Source organism: Saccostrea cucullata, unplaced genomic scaffold (assembly GCF_032062105.1).
Source record: "Saccostrea cucullata isolate Sc308-1 unplaced genomic scaffold, CSIRO_AGI_Scuc_v1 ctg65, whole genome shotgun sequence".
Lineage (NCBI taxonomy): Eukaryota > Metazoa > Mollusca > Bivalvia > Ostreida > Ostreidae > Saccostrea > Saccostrea cuccullata.
The window spans coordinates 419,927-444,116 of record NW_026938807.1 but is presented as its reverse complement, the minus strand read 5'-3'; the positions used below and the strand labels follow the sequence as shown (position 1 = coordinate 444,116).

The window sequence follows — 24,190 nt, the reverse complement described above, 5'->3', positions numbered from 1 at the left end:
AAATTCCTCATATGTATGTGTAAAATAATTTATATAAAACCAAAAGGTTGTGGATCTTAGAATTTTTTTTATTTATTTATTTGTTTTTTTTTTTTTTTTTTTTTTTTTTTTTTTTGTTTAAATCCAAGCTTGTCAAACAAAGTTTACGTTTATATGAGGCGACACACAGTTTTCATCACAAATACAGTTTTATCCTTTATTTACTCCGAAAGAACATAGTTAAGAATATAGAGAAGGAAGAGAAAGTGGAACAAAAAGATTAGTAAAAGTGAGAGTCAGCCAAGTATTTAACGTATGATGAAAATAGAAGAAAAAGAAACGCGAGCTAAAAAGACAGGAATTTAATTTTCCCGCCATTAAACAAATTTTCCAATTTTATGCGAACATTGAAAAACAATCCATTTTTGTAAATTTTTTAATCACAGCAATTTACTGAAAAATATTAACTAAATAGATCTTAAGAGTCAACCAAATGTTTTGCCATTTTTGGCAAGCTTCATTCATGTTAATAAACGTGGTATTTCGATCGGTATTATCCGCCAATTTCCGGTGCGGAAAAACATGGCTGCTCTGACGCCATGTCCAGAAAGAAAATGACGATGTAAAATTGGAAATTGTCCATATGAAAGGCCACACTCGGCCCCCTTTTCTAGATTTTGTACATATTTTAGTAATTTGCAGACTGTATTTTGTGAAAAGAAGGCTTCAAAGATATTTGGGGCTTTCGATTTTATGTTAATGGATTAATATGAATCTAGACTCTTTATCATTTGCTTTGGCTGAAATAAGTTATTCAGTGGCCAATCTAACGAAGAAAAATTTTAAGTCTAGCGTCGCTGAAATAAGTCATGTAAGTATTTTCCTTATAAAACCTCTCTTTGATTGTTTATTTGGAGGTTGGATTGTTTAAGTTATACACATTTGACGAACAAAGGAATGGTCGGTCATAATAAATCCGTCCCATATCACCAAGGACATTATTTGAGGACTGATGTATTGAATTCAAGAGGTCTAAGAGGTTCACATACTGCTAAATTCTATAGAAGGGTACAATTTTTTGACACAATATTTAAGACGTCATGACATGGAGTTGTTCATTCTCTATCAAATGAATTTCATTGTAATACAATACTTATGACACTAGATAACATTTTATAACATTGAAGAGTTCTGCTGTTGCTGTTGCCTTGATGGTTTGGGTAAGATAAGGATAAATCCATCTTTGGATGGTTTCTGAGGACCAACCAAATCTCTTGCTTGAATGCCAGACTATAATAATCAGTCAATTATTGTGCTTGGACTTACCTTAGTCAGGAATTCCTCCTTTGACTTAAAACTTGAAATTTCTGATGATGGTCTTAAGTGCTTGCACTAGCAATTAATGCCACACATTGGTTAAAGTGATTTACTCTAGAATTTCAAAGTAAGGAGTGGGTTAGTACTTGACTGCCAGAAATGAATGACTGCCTGATACTTACAAAATTGTTTAAACTAAGGTCCCATGATGGTGTTGCAGAAGGTCCTGGCTTGAAAAAGTCCTGCTCAGCACAATTTGTCGAGTACTGATCTAAATTTGCAACATTCCTCCAGATAATGATGGTCTCCTGACCTGATTAGAAATATTTTAAGCGTTGTTAGACAAAAAAAAAAAACATGAAAAATACAACCAATTCAGACTTGTCGAAATCCATTGGTGCTGTTAGAAAAGCCAGTAAAAATTGTCTGGACCAATAACCTTAAAGAAAATGTCGGTCCAGATGACTGTTTTAAAAAATGAAGCATGATGCAGATTTAATAAAGTCGGGATCAAGATGTGCAGCTGAAGGCCACAAACACAAAAAAGATGGTGTGTTGATGATGGTCAATTTAATTTATTATAGCAAAGTCATAAAACATGTCATTTATATATTTCTCTATCCCAAGAAAGGAAATATGTAAGATTGAAGGCTGTTGAAATAATATAGTCAGTGTTTTGACTTTTCCCTTTATTTTAAAGCAAAAGGTTAGAGATCAGGCCACAGTTCAAATATTGTTGGTTTGGCGTTGCCGACCCAGCCTTAATGCCTTTGGGTCGGTAGGTAGGAGAATTTTTTTTTTTTCAATTTCAGAAATGTTGTTAGTTTCCGGGCGTCATGGGTTTCTGATTGTTTAACAACAACTGCAATCGGAATTGATTTCCAGTTGTTATTTATTTTCAAAACCTATTAGTTTTAAAGCTTTAATATACATGGCATAAAAAATCACAGTTTTTGAAGATTGGCATAAAGTTGTTTTCTTATGCACGAATCCAAGCATGGCCGCTAGATTCATTTACAATGTAGCAAATCGGACATAACATTGTACCTGAAATTTCTAATTCAGACTGGTATAACTGATTCGTCAATATATTTTCCCCATAACATGCATTACCGCGGAGAATCATGCCATATGCATCAACTTCTGTTATGCAGAGTTTACCGCGTTTGACAGCCATGCTTGGCTTTGTGATACGCATATTCAACATCACATAGACACTTTCAGATGAAAACTGTTCGATCAATCAAGGGTTTACGATTTTTTTCCTATTTTATATATTACTCAAACGTACAGACACCTAAATCCGGACATATAGAACGAAAAAAAAAATTACGATCCGTATCAGTTGAAAAAAATTCTTCGGACCGCAGCCATTTACCTGAGTCGGCCGGCAACGCCATACAAAGCTAATTTTATTTTTGGCCTCAGTTGTAACAGGCTTATGAACAGAATCTCTGTGGACCTTGTAACAAATTTTTATTTAAAAGCGGCGTTTTTGTCAATTGAAGCGGTCAATTTGGCCGGTAGCTGGTTCTTAGGGAAATGCTGAATAAAGGTCTTTTTGGTGCTTTTATTCATATTCTCTCTGCATCAAAGTGTATATCTGGTCTGACAAAACTTGGTCCAATCCAACAGATCATTTGACTTTGTCAGATCAGATGTCTGATAGTGATTTAAAAATTTCGACAAGTGTACGTAATGATAACTGATTGAAAAAATATATATGTACTGATTATTATTATTAAGCCAAATGTCTCATTATAGACAACTTATAGCTAAACTCTCTACTTTCAGCTTGTAAGTCAACACGGTGCAGAGGCAGATAGACACTTGTTTCGCTGTCTTTTTTCTCATGTAGACTTCAGTGGTGATGGTAGAAGCAGTGGAAAAGATTTCCATCAGGTTTGTTACATATCCTATTGGTTTGACTATTGTGCTTAAACAGATTTAAATGGAATATGTTTTTTCCTTGTCACTAGATATTTAGTGTATTTAAAAAGAAAGTACATGTTTCTTCATTTTTCAGACTCAGTTTTTGATACAAGAATTTGGAAATCTTCTGGGAAAACCAAATTTTGTATCGACTCTCTGTTACGCGATTGACAACCCTCTTCATCATCAAAAGGTAAATTTCTAATATTCATATTAATCTGAAGAAACCTTAAAACTTATTTACCTTTTTGGATAAAAAAAAATTGACAGACATGGAAGTTTTTAAAATGGTATTTATTTATGCTTTTCATAATTTTGCTTGAAAGACTAATTTTTTTGTGCAATGTACTATCAGTACACTTTCAACATTGCTTTGTAAAACAGTATTTTATCTGTATCATCTGTATAATTCTAATGTCATGAAGGAACACAGACTTGTACCTGAAAACAAACTAATCATGTAGGAAATAAGCATTAAGTTATGCTTTCTTTTGTAAAAAAAATATTTCTTGGGAATCAGTCTGACATCAATACGTGATTTTTCCCATTCTATCTGCATCACGATTTCTTGTAAAACTATTTTCATATGCAGTATGCTTGATAATGTGCACATCAGTATGATTTATAATGTGCACAGAGACACACATGAGTAGACACACAAGTAGTACAGTATAATTTGTCCAAACCGGCTACCACCGGTTCCATAAAATTTGGCCGGTTTAGACAGAATCCGGAGTGCAGGAAAAATGCAGGAAAATATCAATTTCGAAAATTTTCGTTGTTTATTTACAAGTACATCATACACAAATTATAAATAAAATTAAATGATGAAATCAATCAATATTTTGGAGTCTAGAAATTATATAATAGTCTCACATGACTTACTGTACTTTCTTATTTGTTCACGAAGTTTGCAAGTCGGGTGAAATGTTACCTCAATCAAAATATACAGGCACGCATAATACAGGCCTACTATGTATCAAGCGGACCGGGTTTCGCTTGTCAAAGACCTCATTCAATGTACCGGGGTATTAACAGTAATGCACAATTATTTACGAGGTGCTAAATATTAGATTGAACTTTTAATTTATATGTAAAAAAAAAATACGTCTTCCCCAACAGTGTTATCATGTTATGGCATTTTGACATTTATATTTTGATTTGTAAATCGCGTACATATATTTTTGTGTTTATGTTATAATATGGTAAAAGGAGTTAAAACTCATATGATATATTTTTCAAGTGGACTGTGTCATCGCCGCATTTCATGGCACTATGCTAATGTAAACACAGATTATCACATCCACCTCGAAAGGTGTTAATTGCTTTGAAGTAACTCAGGTGTGGCCGGATTAGAGGGAATAATTACCGTTAATTATGAGCAGTTGGGACCAGTAAGGCCGTTCGGAATACAGAATAGACAGTATCCGGACTATACAGAATTTTTTTAAATGAATTTGTTAAAGAAGTGCATGGGACTAAAATTTATAGACGGAATGGACAAAAGTCCGGAGTACTCAGAGTCCGGATTAGACAAATTTTACTGTATTTCCAATTAAACTGATTTTTGTGACATGATATGAATAGAGAGTATGTGATTCAAGCAGAGATAAATACTATTTATCTTTTTAATACAGAAGTACTACATAACAATTTAAAGGGTAGCATTTTAGGGAGTAAAGACATTTTACTAAAATCGTCATTGTTACAATAGCTAAAGTATTGACATGAGCCTTGATGCATGACAGTCTCACTACTCTTGCGCATTTTGCTCTTTGTTGCATGAATGCAGCTTTGGGTCTCAGAAAGCCTGAATTAATTGCTGGATTGATTGATCTTGATGGAGGTCTGTGTTGTACATTCTCTGACTTTGCCTGTTGTAGAGTTTGAAACCATCATCACAGCTCTTTACTCAAGTCAGTCGTGTCTTGAAGCTAACACGAGTTCAAGAGGTCGTGTTTGGATTAGCTCTCCTTAGTTCCTCCAACTCTGAAACCAGGAGCTATTCTACCCAGTTTGTCAAACAAAAGTTGCCTGATCTCATCAAGTCCTATGTTGATGCAGGTTTGTATCATGAGTTGCAAAATTTGATCATCTTTTTCAAGCATGTTGATTGTTCATCTTTATGTTGATCTTGTTTGCTAAATACTACAATACATATTCAAGTATATGCAGGCAAAATTGAATGTAAATGTTTTACTGACAAGTAATGGCTCCTTTTTTTCTAAGCATGCATGAATGAACTTTATGAATTTAATGAATTGAAAAGAATTTGAATGTATGAATTGATCTAAAACTTTTTTACACGCATCTGCTCTTGAAACCTAATAAAATAGGTACAATTTTAATGAAGGGAAGCAGGGAAGGGTTATTGGAGCGGAGCCTTGATCTTCCTAATTCAATTGGGGTTAATTTTGACATCAGTCTAGATAAAAACATTCAGAACTAAGTTGCGACAGAGAACATATTAATAAAACTGTCCTGGAACTAAAACTGACAATGTGATACAGCACTTAAAGGAATTTAAACTGCTTTGATGAAAATTAGTTTTTAATCCCAATCTTTTGAATTAATGGTTGAGATTTTGATTTACAGACAGTAGTTTAAGACAGGAGGGAGGTTTACAGGACGTCCCCATTGAAGTTGTTCATCTTTTGTTAACAAGCCTGTTTAAATGTAAAGACAGTTTTGGGATAGGAACAGAGCAGAAAGACGTTTTCATTAGAACATTAAAGAAAGGTAAAAGGAATATTTCAAAAATTTGTTGAAACATCTGCTTAACTTGATATGAATATTGAAATATAATCCTGATAATGATGAATTATGAGTTAATTTTAAGTTGGAATGCTTGCAGATTTTCCTTTTGAGAGGGTCCCTGTGATACTTGGACCATTGTTATACCCCGACGCAGAAGATTTATCTGTTGAGAAGTTAGCAGACACTTCCGCAATGCCCAAATCTGCTGTAAGTATAGTATCAAAGAAGTACAATATTATTTGATTTTTTTTCTGTTTAAAAATAAATGTTATGACTTTGAGATTTGTCTTTTAGCTAAATGCTTCTCTGGCTGAAATGATATTGGAGGCAGGTTACAGTTGTACATCAAGGTAAGAATATTTATATCAACAAACACTATTTAATCTTTATTTGTACAAACCTTTCTTTTAAAAAAGTTGTCCACAATTTATAAATTTTTAAGTAGTATTTCTTTCAGAAAAACTTATTGGGAAGTATTTTTTTTCAGTGTGGAAGAATGTCGGGCAAATTTGATGCAGTTTGGAGTAAGGGAGATCACCCCATCTTCTGTGGCAAAAGTCCTGGGCATGATGGCCAGAACACCGTCAGGTCTGGATGGACAAAATATTCAACAGGTACTTTCTAACTTACCTACTGTAAATCACTAAATTTTCGTGAGATAGTCATTGATTCTTTATAAGCGAGACAAAATTTTCACGAATTGTGGTCATTGCTCTTTATAATCTTAAGGAATGATATTATACGCGAGCATACTGTCTCGCGTAATTATGCGAAAATAAAGTTCTCGTGAATAAAAAGTGATTTACAGTATATTTATGCTAGGGTGATAACACATTTTTGTCTAACTTATGTATGCTAGGGTGACATTGCATCTAGAGAACTAAATTTATTTTCTATTGCAGACAAGCATGGCCCCAGGGTCAGGCTGGGGAGATATGGGGGACAAGGGAGATAAACCAGGATTCAATACGTGGAATGTAGAAGTCTTCGTCACAGTCACACAAGACCTGGTATATTATTGATTGCTATTTTTCCTCTCAGCAGTTTAAATTTTTGTTTTAAAGTAAAACTTTTTCAGGTTTGAAGAGCAGGTTCATGCGCATTTATACATCATAATTTCAATCACATCAATGAAACCATAAAAGTAGACAGTTATTTTTTAAATTGACTTGTAAATATTTGCGGAATGTCACTTTTCAGGCCCCACATTTGAACTGGCGAGATGTTGTAGCAGAGCTGGACCATCCAACATTCTTTGTTGTGAACAAGAGAGGTCTAAGACTCCTAATCCAGGGTCTGAATCGTGGCCTTCAGGACATGTTCCCCATAGAACATATCTACAGACCATGGAAAAACACAGAGGGACAGGTTAGTGTGAGGGGATAATGCTCAAAATTTGTCACTTCAGAATACATTATTCTGAAGTAAATACATATTTTGATTGTGATAGTGTAGCTTATAGAAATGTGTATTGTTTTTTCAGTTGTCTTTCATTGTCCAGTCATTGAGGAACCCTGATGTTTTCTGTTTTGCTGACTACCCTTGTCATACTGTGGTGATTGATATACTGAAATCTGCCCCAGATGATGACAACAGAGAAATCGTCACATGGTAGGTTTAGGCACTGATCAGGGGTTTCATTTTCCTCAGCCTTTTGAAATGTCACTTTCAAAATTTGCTAGGGTTTCCTTCCAGTTTTTTTCCTCCTATTTTCACCTAATTTCTTATATTTTAATTTATGTTTGAAATGTTTGAGCTTGCACAGTGAGCAAAAAAAGTTCTTGTTCACTTACAGCAACACTCATAAAAAATGAAAAACACTTCAGAATGAAAAAATGGAATTGCTTTGAAGTTTTCAATACATCAGTAGTAGTACTTTTATATCATTTTCTGCACTTGCTTTTCAAAGACTAAGAAAGTTGAACAAGTTGACTCCTTTTTAGGAAATCCCTTGACTTGGTGGAGACCTTGTTAAGACTGTCAGATTCTGGCCACTACCAGACTGTTTCTGAACTGTTTAAAATTCCCATACAGAATTGTCCAGATATGCTGGTATTGGCACTACTGCAGATCACTGTAAGTGATTAAAGGTTGTTTAATAAGGTTATTACATTCCTTTTAAGAGTAGTGCTATGTTTGCTATCAAAACTATGGGTATCTATCAATGCATTTCTTACCATTTCTTAACTATTTGTCAACAGTACTTCTTTTGATACTTTTCAGCCCTCATGGAACACTCTGAAGCAGGAGTTAATATCCACTTTGATGCCCATCTTTCTTGGTAATCATTCCAATTCTGCGGTGGTGTTACACTATGCCTGGCACTGTCAGGGACACTCCAGTACAATCCGTACCCTTATCATGCACTCCATGGCAGAGTGGTACATGAGGGGTGAACAGCATGACCAGGCCAGGCTCTCAAGAATACTGGACGTCGCACAGGATTTAAAGGTAGCCACACAATAATGATTTAAAGCTAGGCACACAATAATGTTTTAAAGCTTGTCACACAATGATTAACTGAAATGTACAAATACAAGCAAATCTAAAAGAATAGTAGGAATCATAATAAAGTTACTTAGAATATAAGATTTGATATCCATTACATTTGAGTTTTTTTTTCTGTAGGCGTTATCGATGCTGCTGAATGCCACTCCCTTTGCCTTTGTGATTGACCTTGCATGTTTGGCCTCCAGACGAGAATACCTCAAACTGGACAAGTGGCTCTCTGACAAGATCAGAGAACATGGGGTAAGTGCTATAGCTGTAAAATCTGTTACTGTGTTCCTTCTATCATGTACCGGTATATTATTTTCCAACAATTCAGCTTTGGGGATAGGCTGCTGAATCATGTTTTTCTAGTAATAAAGTAAGTTATTTTGTTGATTGCTGCATTTGATGTTTTCAGGAGCCCTTTATCCAGACTTGTGTGAATTTCCTGAAGCGTAGATGTCCTCAGCTGGTGGGGGGACTCAGTAAAGACGAGAACCAGCCTCAGATAAAGAGTCAGATGTTACCAACAGAAACTATAGCCACCATGTTATCCTGTCTCCAGCAGTGTGCTAGGTACTAAAGATAGAACTTCACTGGTAAAAAGAGTCTGTAACCATTATACCAGTAACAAATAGTCATACCTCATACATATTTAATCTTGTTTCAGGATCAGTAGTCTTAGAAGGTAGTAGATTTTTCATTTCGGGGGTTAATGGGAAAAGTGAAAGTGACTGAAGAAGCTTCATAATTAAAACCTGAAATATTTGCTCATTTGGTTGACACACATTTTACAATTATATGTATATGGCCAAGACTGCTTCTTTTCCCTGCATGGCAAATACCCAGATTGTTTAATATAAAAAGAGAAATTTATTGTGATAGTAAAAGATGATTAACAGAAACTGATTATAATAGTTTTACCCACGTTACCTGTCATATGTGCCCTTGTATTTTACAGTCAAGTATCCCAGGAACTGTCAGAAGCCATTGTAACCATGGTAACTAATGCCGCAATGATTATAAACAAAGCCAGACAGGCCCCTCCAGGAGTTGTTGGACCGGGACCCAAAACCATGCCCCCACCTCCCAGTAATCCTGTAAGTCTCATTTTGTTGAACTTGGAATAGTTTTAATAATATTCAATACTTTAGTAAGTAGGTATCCAGAAGGAAGAGGTTAATTGTTTGATTAAAACTATAAATGCCAAGTGTCATAAAATGTTAAAATTTATCAAAAACTTCAAATTAAGGACAATTTTCATAATCAAGTACAGTGTATATTTACTGCATTTTAAAAGAAATGTCAATTAGCTATTCTTTGTGTATTTTTAGTTGGATATCGGTGAGAGCAATATGAGCAATCCTCTAGGAATTCCCAAGTCCTGGAGCATGAGTGCTGTGGGGAATTCGGGGTTTCCCCAGGGACTAGCCGCTCCCCTGACCTCCACCACGACCCCAGGGTCCCCAGCCAAGCCGGGATTCCAGCAGATCTCACAGCCCACATCTGTCACAGGACTGCAGGGCATAACATCACAGCTTCAGTGTAAGCTCTAGTGAAAACTGTGATCCTGATTTTAATTGCCCTACAGTTCTTATGCATTGATAATCTGTTATTCATATCAAATAATTTGAGATTGGCCAATTCTTTGCAGCTCTTTCCATTCCAAATCCTCTGGCACCCCCAAGAAATCCAGGAATCAACACACTAGTGGGACAGACCATGCTAAAGCCCACACCCCCACAGGGAGCACCCCCTCAGCAGCCCACACCCCCCACCCTGGGCCAACAACAGCCCCTGGGGCCCCAGACTGTGGCCAGACCCGGTCAGTTCTCTGGTACAGTCATTACTTACATTTATTATCAATAGTCATTAGTTTTGATTAAGTAGAATAGCATTGGTCTACATGTATAGTTTGGAATTTGCTTTTACTTGAAGTAAAAATGTTTTTAAAAATTTAATACAGAAGTTTTTATCCTTAAAATGATCTTCAGAATTTCTGTATAAAAATAAATTATATGTCTTTTGAATTAGTTTATTGTCTCATAAAATTTTAAACATTGCAAAAAAAAAAAAACCCATTGATCCTAAATTTTTGTTTTCATTTATACTACAATGATTTTAAAGTGATACTAATATGTTAATTTTCTTTCAATTGTATAGTAGGACAGACAACGGGAGACATATCCAGTATATTCCCAGATATTCAGCAGCAGTTTTCCAAAGAGGTGGAGGATGAAGCAAACTCTTACTTTCAGAGGATTTATAACCAACCCCCAACACCTACAATGTCAATTGATGAAGTGCTAGACATGTTGAAGAGATTCAAAGATTCTCCAGACAAAAAAGAAAAGGTCAGTTTTGTTTAATTTATTATAGTTTAGGTTTTTGCTGTCAGTAATAGCTACATGTGTAAATGGATAGGTTATCAGCACTAAATGTAGACTCACTAGACTGTCGATAAAAGTTAATGGTTCAACAGTGGGTAATTAAGGATATCAAAATAAATTAAAATTGAAGTTATAATTATGTTACATGTAAATAAATGAAGAAAGCATTTTGAAAAGAAAATCCAGAATATATAGAGTTTCTCTACAGTGCTTGCTATTTGTAGGATGTGTACGAGTGTATGCTAAGGAACCTGTTTGAGGAGTACAGATTTTTATTGTTATTTGTAGGATGTGTACGAGTGTATGCTAAGGAACCTGTTTGAGGAGTACAGATTTTTCCCTCAGTACCCGGAGAGAGAGCTACACACAACAGCAGTGCTGTTTGGAGGGATCATTGAAAAGGGATTAGCAACGTAAGATACATTGTTTCTTGACTACAGAGGTTAGAGAATTAATAATATTTCCTTCTTATAGAGGCAAGATTTAAAATGTTATCACTGTGTCTCGCAGTTACTTTAGGTGAATTGCAGGGGAAAAAATTCTTTCCTGTTCTTTTTTTTGCCACTCTTTCGAAGCAAAAGATATGGTGATGATACATGTATATACATTTGATAGATTATGTCTGCATGTTAATATGTACAAGTACTTTGCATAAATTTATGTATTTAATAATTTCTTTTGATACTTAATCTTGAAATACCTAAGCTAAACAAATTGATATTTACTAGGTACATGGCATTGGGAATCGCTCTGAGATATGTATTGGAGGCATTGAAGAAGCAGCACAATTCTAAGATGTATTTCTTTGGAATTGCGGCATTAGACAGATTTAAAACAAGGTGTGTTAGGAAGGAAGCATGCAGAATATAAATTCTTTGTTTCTACAGTATATTCTTAATTTAGATATAAGAGACTTCATGAGTGCTCTGCTTTTCAGATTAAAAGATTACCCTCAGTATTGTCAACATCTGGCAGCTATTCCACATTTTCTCCAATTTCCACAGCATCTTATTGAGGTAAAAATGTGATATCTGCAATTAAACATTATCTTCTCTATCTGATCAGAAATAGACTCTAAAATCACATATTTTGGTGGAGTCCAATTTTCCGAGGTTTGACAAAAAAACTCTTGGTCATTGGGAATGTAATAATTGTTGAGAAGTTCTGTATTTATTACACTTGACATTTTGTGGTGGACATGAATTCATGGGTTTCTTCATATCTTAAAAACAATGAAAATTATACCCCTACAAAAATTTATGATTTCACAGGAATAAATTGACTTACTTGCTTCATGTTCAGTAATACCAATAATCATTCATCTTTAGCATCAGTATCTGTACACTTTTAATGGTGGTTTTGTTTATTTTAGTATGTGAAGTATGGAGCCCAGTCCCAGGAGCCCCCTCAGCAGCCTCCAGCAACCCGCAGTATTACCCCCACAGTCGGGGGGCTGGGTCTCACCAGCCTGCAGACCGGACCTCTGGGTTTGATGCAGCAGGCTGGGCCCCCCACACCCAGTGTGGCAGGATCTAGTCAGGAGGGAGTTCCCACCACCACCGTGTCCACACCTATCCCCTCCTCAACACCAGCAGCCAAACCCCTACCAAAGGTAATATCAGGCTTTGTGTAGGTCTGGTAGGTTTACTGGTTCTTTCTTTTTGTTTTGAAAATCAGTTTGTATTCTTGTAGGTAAAAAATAAAAAATGTAAAGGTACTCATGATAAACAGTTTTGAAATTGAGAGCTTCTTTTTTTTTTAACGTAAAAACAGAATATTAATATTTCTGTCTTCATACTATAAGATTTAACAAAGGTCACTGAATTTCCACAGCCCTCCATTGCAAGTGCTACAAATATTGATACCCTGCTGGCTGGTCAAGGGAAGGAAGAGTTTTCTGTTCCCCCGGAGGCAGTTCAGGACAAAGTCTTCTTTATCTTCAACAATCTCTCACTGGCCAACATGTCACAGAAGGTATGGAGGAAAAATTGAAAGTGTCAAATAAAAGTGTAGTTCTACAAAATAAGTTTTTATGCATAAACGTTTTTATACGCCCGTCTTAAGACGGGACGTATTATGTTATAGGCTTCATGTCCGTCCGTCCGTCTGTCCGTCTGTCCATTCGTGTCCGGCTCATAACTTGAATACTATTAGACCTAGGATTATCAAACTTTGAGAGTTGATACTTCTTGGGTAGACGGTGTGTTATGCACGAAAAGTAGGTCGCTGTGACCTTTAATAAAGATGCTATGGCCAAATATGGAAAAATCCTGTCCGGCTCATAACTAGAAAACTATTAGACCTAGAGCTTTCAAACTTGGCAAAATTATACATCTAAGGTAGAAGGTGTGTCGCGGCCTATTTCAAGGTCACTGTGACCTTAATTTTAAGTGAATTTTTTTAAAAAAACTAAGTCTTTAAAATTTTAAATTTCATAATCCTAAAAAATGTAAAAATATAGTTGTATCCTTATTTAAAAATGTTAAATCAAGTAAAAACTTATTTTTTCATTATATACTTTACAGCAATCTGTAACAAATGTTAATGTTTTGAGAGGAATTCAGTTTGTCCCATGGGCATAATTATCAAACACTGGTCAAGAAGAATTTTGATAGCAGAAATTCGCATGTCAAATTAGAGAGAATTAATGAGTTTATTGTCAGGAGCTGGACTGGTAGTGCAGATCTCTTATAATGCAGCTGTTATCTTTATCTTTAATCTCTTGGGAGTTGGGCAAAAAGAAATGGCCTCATAGTTGCTTGTGTTAATTAAGAGTTCTTGATGGCTAGTTCAGAAAAAGATCTTTCAATTGGTGTAATGTAATTGAAACAAATTGATGCTTTAAAATACAGTGTATAATAAAAACTAAATTAATATTGCATAATATAATTAAAACTAAGCCTTATTAAAAAATGTTAAATTAAGTAAAAACTTATTTTTTTCATCATTATAATGTACTTTTACAGCAAACTGTAGCAAATGTTAATGTTTTGAGAGGAATTCAGTTTGTCCCATGGGAATAATTATCAAGCACTGGTTAAGAAAAATTTTGATAGCAGAAATTGCATGTCAAATTAGAGAGAAATTAATGAGTTTATTGTCAGGAGTTAACTGGTTGTCTAAGAGCATCTCTGTTAATTCAGCTGTTATCTCTTGGGAGTTGGGCAAAAAGAAATGGCCTCATAGTTGCTTGTGTTAATTAAGAGTTCTTGATGGCAATAGCCGAGATAAAGATCTTTCAATTAGTGTAATGTAATTAAAACAAATTGATGTTTTAGTGTATGATTAAAACTAAATTAGTATTGTATAATATAATTAAAACTAATTATACATGTGTTCATTGAAAAAAAATTACATTTCAATTTTTATATATTTGCAACAAATTGCAGTCATGTCTCACTTAGAATTTTATAGTCTAAAGAATAATGTATTTTTGATTTTTTTGTTAGACTGTAGCATTTCCATTATTCCAGAAAATTATGCAATTAACAATTTAAAGCTGCAGATGGATATTTGTTAAGTTCTAACACAGCCAGTTTAGAATTATATGATGTATTATTTGTTATAATTAATCCCTACACTGTAAGTCTCTTAGAGATGTATATATGTACAATATTTTAAACATGATAAGAAATTGAAATTAGATCATTGAAATCTGTGTCAATCTGTTAATCAAGGTTATTTGATTTTTTTGCACCTTTACCAATTTATGATTATTGAACAATATATTTGACGGGCGTATCATGCTGTGGCGGGGCACTTTATTCTGTTATTGAAGTTATGTTGTCAAATGCATTTTGGATTCATATTTCATTGATATTGTTTTGATAACAGGCAGAGGAGTTTAAGAAAGAGGTAACAGAGGACTACCTACCCTGGGCAGCCCAGTATCTGGTGATGAAGAGGGCCAGTATAGAGCCTAACTTCCACACCTTATATGCCAACTTTGTGGATGCCTTGAACATCCCAAAGCTTTCAACAATGGTGACTAGAGAGACCTTCAGAAATATCAGGGTAAGTGTTTGAATGAATGTAGTATTTAGTTCTTCAGGGAACTTGCCGGTGAACAAAGAAAACATGAAAAAGCTTAAATGTACCATTCATAATCTTAATTGCTATACTATGATAATACCTACGTAAAGTTAATCAATACTCATTCTGTAAAGTTATATTTCCTAACAGTTTTGTCATGAGTTGTATGTATGTTATTATCCCCCAGGTTTTATTGAGGAGTGACAAAGGAGATGCCAATTTCTCAGACAGAACACTGCTGAAAAATTTAGGTCATTGGCTGGGGATGTTAACCTTAGCTAAAAATAAGCCAATCCTGCAAATAGTAAGTCAACAATGTCTCGGTAGTGAATTTTCTAAATACTACATGATTGTATACGGCCAGTCATAGAACTTAACTTACCTGTGACTTTATTGCAGGACATAGATCTGAAAGGTCTACTGTACGAGGCCTACCATAAAAGCTTTCGAGAATTGTTGTATGTTGTACCTTTTACTGCCAAAGTTCTGGAGTCGTGTGCTAAAAGCAAGGTATGTACTTTTCGTTTCAAGTATTTACACCATGGAATCCAGGTGGATATGCTCATTCAAAGAATTTCTCTACATTATGTTCTCAATGATAATCATTTACAGGTTTTTAAACCCCCAAATCCCTGGACCATGGCCATCATGAATGCACTGGCAGAACTTCATCAAGAGCCAGATCTCAAACTGAACCTGAAATTTGAAATAGAAGTGCTATGTAAGACTCTGAATATAGACTTATCGGTGAGTGTTGGTATTAAAAAAAAATTAATCATTACATTCACTTCATTTTGCTGCTTTTATACAATTATCTCAAGTTCATTATTTGGGAAAAACTGTTTAAAAATCCGTCTTTATTGTTAAAGGAGCTGAAACCAGGAAACTACTTGAAAGACACCCTGAGACTACAGACCCATGAACCTCAATTGTCTGCATCGGTGAAACCCACGCTGCCACCTACAGTGGTGACCCCCCAGCCTGAACCGTCCCTGATCCTGACAGCCTCCACCCCGACTGTCAGCACCACCACCACTGTCACCACGACGACAGCGGCCCCGGCCCCTGCCCCCTCCACTGGGACCCCCAATCTGCCACCCAGGCCCCAGTTTGCCTACGAGGAGATCAACACCAACAACTTTGCTACTTTGGCTTACCAGATTCACATAAGTGGGCAGGTAGGTGAAACAAGATTTTACTTGATGGAAGAAAAGATTAGGAGCAAAATAGTGAATTTGAAATACATGTAATTAACAATTACAGGATAAGCTGAAAAGTGTAAGTAATAGAGTTTATACCCTGATAAGCAAATCTTGTATTCTTTGTTGAAAACATATAATTGATGTCTATACAATACAATATGCTAAATGATCAATAAGAAACATTGAATATTGATGTTTCTGTCTTGTAGCTTGGATTGTTGCAAAATCATCCACAACTGAAGCAGCTGGTGAAGATGGCAGTTGAGAAGTCTGTACAAGAACTGATGCCACCAGTGGTAGAACGGACAAACAAAATCACACTCACCACATGTGAACAAATCATCAAAAAGGTGCAATTTTGTTTCTTTCATCATCACTCTGACTGAGAAATAAAGTTCTTTTTGAAATAAAAAGGTTATTTTGATTGAATTTTGAAATGTGACCTTACAGGATTTTGCATTGGACCCTGAGGAAACCAGAATGCGGGCAGCAGCTCACATCATGATAAGGAACATGACCTCTGCCCTCGCTCTCATCACCTCCAGGGAACCTCTGTACCACAGCATTGCCTCAAATCTCAGAACCGCATTTATGAGTGCACTCAGACTCACAGCAGAGGTAATATCAAGATGAAGTCTGATGACATATCTGTTCATTTTGTATAAATGTATGACCAGATATTCACCCAGAAATATTTCATATGTGCATTTGTAATTCATGGAAAAAATGTTTGGATGAAAGTGTCTAGTCATATCCTTATAAAAATTCATAAATGAAATGCATTCCTAAATTTACCTGTATCTTCACAACATTTATGATTTTTTTATTTAACATGCTATTTATTTAAAGTAACCACTGAAATTAACAGTCTTGTGTTTATTTCCTTATGCAATGCAGTCCAACTGAAATACTACTCTTCATAATTATTATAATTATGGAAATCTCATTAATTGCATATTTTAAAAACACATATTTTTGTGGGGTCTTAAGATTTGAGGAAAAAAGTATTGGTTCATGGAGATTTTATTTTGTGGTTAAACAATGGAGATTTTGTTTTGTGATAAGAGATGCGATAGTGTAGTTTGACATTTAATATTTCATGGAGGACAGGTGTAGGGTCTGCAAACCGGGAAAACAAGGACAATTAATCCCCACTAAAATTGTTGTTTTTATGATGGATTGATTGACTGATTGCTAATGTTTTATGCCGATTTGGCAATATATCAGCCATATTTCATTATATTATATCCTAAATCTTAAATCATTGATATACAGTTAGCAAGTACTCAGGAGAAGGATGCCATAGAACAAGCAGCTACTGTCCTGGCCACTGACAATGCTGAGTTAGCCTGTGTCTTCATACAGAAAACAGCTGTAGAGAGGGCTATCCCAGAAATGGACAAGAGGCTTGCTACAGTAAGATACTCGTCTCTATTTTTAAGCTCCTGTATTGAAAGAAAATCATGGATACTGCGCTTATTAACAGAGTCCTCTGTCTAAATAGCTAGGAAAACTGAAAATGAACCAAAGTTCAATCATTTTTGTTACAATTTTTTTTCCCATTCTAAGCTACTAAAGCTGCATTATAAATGTACACATGAATTTATACATGTGTGTGGTTCCAAACTGCAATACAATGATTATTAAATAATTAGTATATGAGAACATTCTCTATTGTTATATATGTACATGTATACAGAAGTTCTGGTGCACATCTGTATGGGTTTTATTCTTCTTTCTAGGAATATGAACTTCGTAAACATGCCCGTAATGAAGGCAGACGTTACTGTGATCCTGGGGTTCTGACGTACCAAGCTGAAAGAATGCCAGAGCAGATCAGACTAAAGGTAATCTCAGAAAGGTAGCTGAACTTATCCAGCTGATGATGCTGAAAGGTGCAGTGACAAAATATTTCTATTTTTGAAAATAGATAAAGATGTGTAGCTTAATAATCATGAAAAATATGTTTATTTTCTTGATCAACAGGTTGGAGGTGTAACTCAAGCTCAAATATCAGTTTATGAGGAGTTTGCTCACAATATTCCTGGATTTCTCCCAACCAGTGAGACGCCGCAGGCTGTTGTGGCCAAACCCACACCTGTAAGTCAAATAGATTTTGAAGTACACTAAGGAGTTCCTTATCATACATTTTCTGTTTGTGTTCCTAAGCAAGATCCAAATTGTTGCACAGTCTCTAGTGGGCTAAGCTTTGACATAGAAGTCTACCAATATGTGTACTGGAAAGTCCAGGTCAACTTTCATACTAAATTTTTTAAATCACTGCAATAATGTCAATGCATGTAGAGTATTTCTGAATTTGTAGATGCATGTCTGAATGTTTGTTTTAGGTCCAGCCAGATGAAATTTCTCAAATGTTGGAGAAGATAGGAATGGAAATTGAACAAGTGCTTCAAACAATGATGATCCCCCCATCGAATCCTCTAGGAAACCAGTTGCGAAAATTACTAGATGCAGTAATGTTTTCACGAAGTAGTAGAGAAATGGCTTCCATAGAGACTCTGGTGCAGAAGACGGTGAGTGGATTCCTGGAATTCTACACCAACAATACCACGGAACAGGAGCTGATGAGTCACTTCCGTGACTGCCACCTTCTGGTTCTAAAATGCTTAAGAGAATCCCGGGCGTACGGCCAGGCTTGGCTTAAGAAGCAGGTGACTCGAGCTCTCGTTGAGCGTACGGATGAACCCAAGTATAACTTGGAAGCTCTGGATTGTCTCATTCGTAGCCAGCTGGTGGTTCTGTCCCAGTATGACATGTACATAGTACAACTGATGGAAAACGGAATGAATTACATGGCCGTGGCTTTCGCTATGCAGTTAATTCAGAGATACTGCATTGGTGATAAAAATAATGCTGGACTTACTGAGGTGGGTTATTATTACGCTGTGTTTGACTTTGTCATTTCTATCATCTAAACAGCAATCTGATTTGTGTAAATTTGTCATTTCTATCATATAAACAGCAAATTGATTTGTGTAAATTGTATGATTTTTTTATTTGCAGGCTGACTTTGTAAATACAATAGAGGTTTTGAGTGCCCTCTCAACCCGGTCCATTAACCCACCGGAAGGGTAAGACAAATATATATATTTAGATTGAAATATGTAGATGAGATCTATCTTTATATGCATTTATACTAAAAAAAATATTGTTGATATTTTATACTTGACACCTTTGAAATTCTATTTCAATTAATTAAAATATTTATTTATATTGAAGTTTTCTGTTAAAATACTGATTAAAAACAAGTGTTTGTTTGTTTACCTATACATGTATGAAATGATTGTATAACTACATGTATATTTTTCATCAACAGATTACAGACCCTGCTGGACAACCTGCGCTCCACGAGTGGGGGAGGAAGCAGTAACAGTGGCAGTGGGACCGCTCCTAGCTCGGACTTCAACCTAATGGACCAGACTGCGGCTTTTAAAGCTGCCTCGGGAATGATGCACACGGGGATCATACAGGCCAGGGACATAGATGGGGATCCCCCGGGGCTTCACGAGAAAGCCGAGTACCTCCTCAGGGAGTGGGTCAATATGTACCACTCCCCTGCTGCTGGGAGGGACAGTACTAAAGCATTCACTGCATTTGTACAACAGGTAATCAAGTTTTTTTTATATATAGGTGCATTTTAAAGAACATTTTGTGGATATTCATTATTCATATAATGTATTAAGAAATGGTATGTTTTATGAAAGAAAAGTTAGTACAACTTGTTAAATCTTTATGTGATATTCTCTGAAACCTTTCCTTATATGATTTAAACTTAAGTCCCTCTCAGTACATCCAGGTTTAAAATTTTGTAATTCAGAATTTTGTCCAATCTGGCTTATTTCTATTTTACCAGTGGTGTCTAGATTAGACAAATTCTATTTCAAGTCAAGGAGCAAGTATTTTTTCAAGTACAGTCACATAGGAGACATCTGGTTGGTGTTTAAATGGCTATTTTTTACTTGACTGAAGGCTTTCTTTTCTTGTGTTTTAGATGCACCAGCAGGGTATACTGAAGAATGATGATGTGATAACGCGATTCTTCCGTCTCTGCTCTGAGATGTGTGTAGACCTGTGCTACAGAGCCATGGGTGAAGCTACACCCTCCACAAACCAGGCCTTAATCAGAGCCAAGTGTTTCTACACGCTGGATGCCTTTGTCCGCCTCATTGCCTTGTTGATTAAACACTCAGGAGACAATGCCAACACCGTAACAAAAATAAATCTCCTCAACAAGGTATGGCTACGGGCTGAAATCTTGGTTTGTAATGCTAATTATAGAGAGAAATTGTTAAAAATTCATTAACATGTTTATTTCTTAAAATAATAAAGAGAGATTTAAAAAATGTATATTGTAGAACAACTCTCTTAGACCTCCTAGAACCAAAGTACATGTACATTTATATTGATAATGTTTGGTATAGAGAAGCTACATGTAATTTAATGTTAAACCATTGCATTGCTACTGTAGGTACTAGGGATTGTGGCCGGAGTTCTACTACAGGATCACATCGTGAGGATGTCTGAATTCCAACAACTTCCTTATCACAGGATCTTCATCATGCTCTTCATTGAGCTGAACGCACCAGAACATATCCTAGAAAACATTAACTATCAGGTCCTCACCGCATTCTGGTAAGAACATCCAAGGATTGTCAAAGACAGTGGTCACTGGCCAGTTCATTTTACTGGATTACATTGTTTATTTAATTTATATGTAAGTTTATATATATGTGTCTTAAATGATATATAAAGATGAACTTTTCTTTGTAGCAATACTTTCCACGTGTTAAGACCTGCCAAATCCCCTGGATTTTCCTACGCATGGTTGGAGTTTATTTCTCATCGTGTCTTCATTGGTCGAATGCTTGCTCTGACACCTCAACAGAAAGTTAGTTTTTGATGCTTTGACATAAAATGCATACTGAGTATCTGAAACTTTGACATAAATGCGTACAGATTTTCTATGCATTTTACATTCAAGTAAATGAATTCTACTGTAACAAAAATGGCTTAGATGGTAAGGCTGCTGAAATATGAGTTGTATATATTTTTGTAGGGATGGGGAATGTATGCCCAGTTGTTGATTGATTTGTTCAAGTTCTTGGCTCCATTTCTGAGAAATGCTGATCTCACTAAACCCACTCAGATGTTGTACAAGGTAATTTATTGTATTAGATGGATACTTCTGCTATATGCACTTATATATTTTAAACAATTTCACAGGGACCTGTTTAAGCAAGAGTCTTTTATAAACCCTGTCTTTTAATTGAGATATTAGCCTCAAAAGATTTTTCATCGAAGAACTTGTATCTCTAAGTTTATGTCAAACATAAATCATTGCATAAAAAGTCACCATACATGTTAGTGTAAATATGATTGGTACCTTTTATGAAAGTTGTGTTAATTTTTTGCAGGTCATTTTGAATTATGATTTCAATGTTTTGAATGTTTTAGGGCACACTTCGGGTGTTACTGGTCTTGCTTCATGACTTCCCAGAATTCCTCTGTGATTACCATTATGGATTCTGTGATGTCATTCCACCAAACTGTGTTCAGATGCGTAATTTAATTCTGAGTGCTTTCCCTCGTAACATGCGGCTTCCTGACCCGTTTACACCTCACCTAAAGGTAGACATGCTGGCAGACATCTCAAATCCACCCCGCATTCTCATCAACTTTGCAAGCAAGATACAGCCTGCTCAGTTTAAGAAGGTAGGGTTCAAAGAATTTATGTTTTAAGTGTTAAGTATATAGGTAGTTATTTAACAAATGATTTATCATTGGTAAAGTCAAATATTATACTGAAACTTAGAAAGCAGATATGGCTAACCTTGCTTAATATTACCCTTACCAATAAAGACACATCCGCACAAAACAATAGTGTAAGCAAGTATGCATGTAAGAGCTACCCTTGAACTTGTATCCCTATGACCTAGTTAAAATTTGGCTCACCATCTTAAAATGATTCCACATTAATTTGTGAAAGATGCTTAATTGAAATAGGAACTACAGAAGAACTGGCATTAGATTTGAAATGTCTACTTTTCTTTGCAGGATTTAGACTCTTATTTAAAGTCAAGATCACCTGTGACATTTGTATCAGACCTTAGAAGTTACCTACAGGTACTAAAGTCCATTCTGATTCTTGATGTTTGTATATGTTTATGTATTTCAATTCGTGAGACATTGTAACTTCCATTGTGTTTTTATCTGTAATATTTTACAACAGTCCAGTGAGCCAGGTACGCGGTACAACATTCAACTAATGAATGCCTTAGTGCTCTATGTGGGAACTCAAGCTATACAGTTCATACACGGAAAAGGCCTGACTCCAAGTATGAGTACAATTGCCCATTCTGCACACATGGACATCTTCCAGAACCTCGCTGTGGCCTTAGATACAGAAGGTAAAACCAGCCTGTCATTTGAAGTCCTTCATGGACATGTATTTAATGCATAAATCTGTTGTGTTCATATTGGGAGAAAATGATTGTGATACTCATTAAATTTATGGAATTTTTTTTGTCACAAGAAAAGAATTTTCCATCATTTAGTGTTCAGTGAGCAAGAAAGTACTGACAATACAGAAGAAAGTAAATTTTATTGTTGACTTTTGTAGGTCGTTACCTGTTTTTGACTGCCATTGCTAACCAGCTGAGGTATCCCAACAGTCACACCCATTACTTCAGCTGTACTCTTCTGTACCTGTTTGCTGAAGCAAACACCGAGGCCATTCAAGAGCAAATAACTAGGTATATTTTTCAAGCCATTTCATTCAAAGGCACGTCTTGATAATTCAAGAGTTTGATATTGTAGTTGATGTTTATTCAAGCGTCTTGGTTTGCCAACAGTATTGATTCAGGGTGTAACATACCTTTACAGTTCAAATTTTTTTAACGTCTTTTGCTTCGGTAGTTAATGCAAAACTTTTTATTGTAGAGTTCTTTTGGAGAGACTAATTGTAAACCGGCCACATCCCTGGGGACTTCTCATCACCTTTATTGAGCTGATCAAAAATCCCCAGTTTAAGTTCTGGAACCATGAGTTTGTCCATTGTGCACCTGAAATAGAAAAGTATGTACCACATAGTTTTGTTGTTGTCCTCTTCATAACAATTACTCATCAGTAAAAATGTGAGATTCTGGGAAGATTTAAAGAAGCAAGTGTTGGATATAAAGAGAAGACAAAGTAGCATCTGTAATATACAGTTTTGGTTTTTCAAATGCTGTTTCAAGCAAACAAACTAAAAAAATGATACATATTTGAATGCATGATGTCCTTGGATGAAACTTAATTATAAAAAGTTTTGTACTAATTATGGTCGTAATATTTTTTCAGGTTGTTTGAATCCGTGGCTCGATCTTGTATGCAACCAAAACAGAATCAGCAAGCTTCCTCAGGTTTACGAGAATCCGAGACAAATGAAATGCATTAGTTACTGGACAGACATATCGCTTGATAGGACTAAGGTCGTGCTTGTCGTTATGTACAGCTTTAACCGTCTACAAAGACTGCACCAATCATTATCTGGATTCATATTGAGTGATTAATTTATTTTGGTATTTGAAAATTTGCCTTTCACTGAACTTGATCATTTTCATGGTAGCTGAATGTACCCAGTCTTTCAACCATGACATTTGTATTATGGAGGCATTCATGTAAATGTTTGTTTTATCTGCAAGGAATCATGTATAGGTGAAATAAGGGTATAGATAGCTATGAGAGTTGACATAGTTAACATTGCAACAACTGTGTTGTTATAGATGGAAACTGAATAACTTATAAAGCATAAGTGTATTTTTTTGATTGTACATATTTTACATTCTGTAATATGAATTCTTATATATATATTTGTGTACAAAACTTTAAATTTATCATCCTTTATGAATGATTGGTGCACCTAAATATAAGGAATAAGGAGCTGAAATCATTGCATTCATTAATGTTTGATGTTTGATTAAATATTTACATAAGTGGGATATGTGCTTTAATTACTTATACAATCATTGCCATTCATATAATTGACGAATGTTATCTATGAGTAAAACATCTTACACCAATGTAGAATGG

General features: G+C 35.4%; 1 protein-coding gene across 7 annotated transcripts; it reads left to right on the top strand.

Annotated features, from left to right (window-relative positions):
- Positions 1 to 559: 559 nt before the first annotated feature.
- On the top strand, positions 560 to 24,099 carry LOC134251401 (CCR4-NOT transcription complex subunit 1-like). 7 transcript variants are annotated; one of them, XM_062733807.1, is made up of 48 exons: positions 560 to 850; positions 3,091 to 3,198; positions 3,323 to 3,421; positions 5,112 to 5,292; positions 5,824 to 5,967; positions 6,083 to 6,192; positions 6,280 to 6,335; positions 6,473 to 6,599; positions 6,888 to 6,995; positions 7,186 to 7,353; positions 7,469 to 7,596; positions 7,929 to 8,061; positions 8,209 to 8,436; positions 8,614 to 8,736; positions 8,894 to 9,051; positions 9,146 to 9,163; positions 9,437 to 9,575; positions 9,810 to 10,020; positions 10,130 to 10,300; positions 10,642 to 10,829; positions 11,154 to 11,278; positions 11,594 to 11,704; positions 11,803 to 11,881; positions 12,238 to 12,477; positions 12,699 to 12,839; positions 14,700 to 14,879; positions 15,085 to 15,201; positions 15,297 to 15,407; positions 15,510 to 15,644; positions 15,767 to 16,075; positions 16,309 to 16,449; positions 16,550 to 16,717; positions 17,375 to 17,515; positions 17,842 to 17,946; positions 18,086 to 18,199; positions 18,448 to 18,987; positions 19,124 to 19,191; positions 19,437 to 19,725; positions 20,112 to 20,354; positions 20,589 to 20,752; positions 20,891 to 21,008; positions 21,177 to 21,278; positions 21,575 to 21,832; positions 22,175 to 22,243; positions 22,350 to 22,527; positions 22,740 to 22,872; positions 23,060 to 23,194; positions 23,459 to 24,099. In XM_062733807.1, exons 1-48 carry the CDS (start codon positions 749 to 751, stop codon positions 23,553 to 23,555), a joined length of 7,311 nt encoding a protein of 2,436 aa, XP_062589791.1. In that variant the 5' UTR covers positions 560 to 748; the 3' UTR covers positions 23,556 to 24,099. The 7 variants fall into 7 exon arrangements, with proteins under 7 accessions (XP_062589791.1, XP_062589790.1, XP_062589788.1 ...); XM_062733806.1 differs by having other exon boundaries at positions 10,639 to 10,829; XM_062733804.1 differs by having other exon boundaries at positions 10,130 to 10,312.
- Positions 24,100 to 24,190: the final 91 nt, after the last annotated feature.

Bases quoted from the DNA above. Each gene is read 5' to 3' on its own strand.
- LOC134251401 (XM_062733803.1), top strand. From the start codon at position 749: ATGAATCTAGACTCTTTATCATTTGCTTTGGCTGAAATAAGTTATTCA. The intron at 851-3,090 runs GTAAGTATTTTC...CTCTACTTTCAG, and splicing joins GCGTCGCTGAAATAAGTCAT to CTTGTAAGTCAACACGGTGC. The intron at 22,873-23,059 runs GTATATTTTTCA...TTTTTATTGTAG, and splicing joins ATTCAAGAGCAAATAACTAG to AGTTCTTTTGGAGAGACTAA.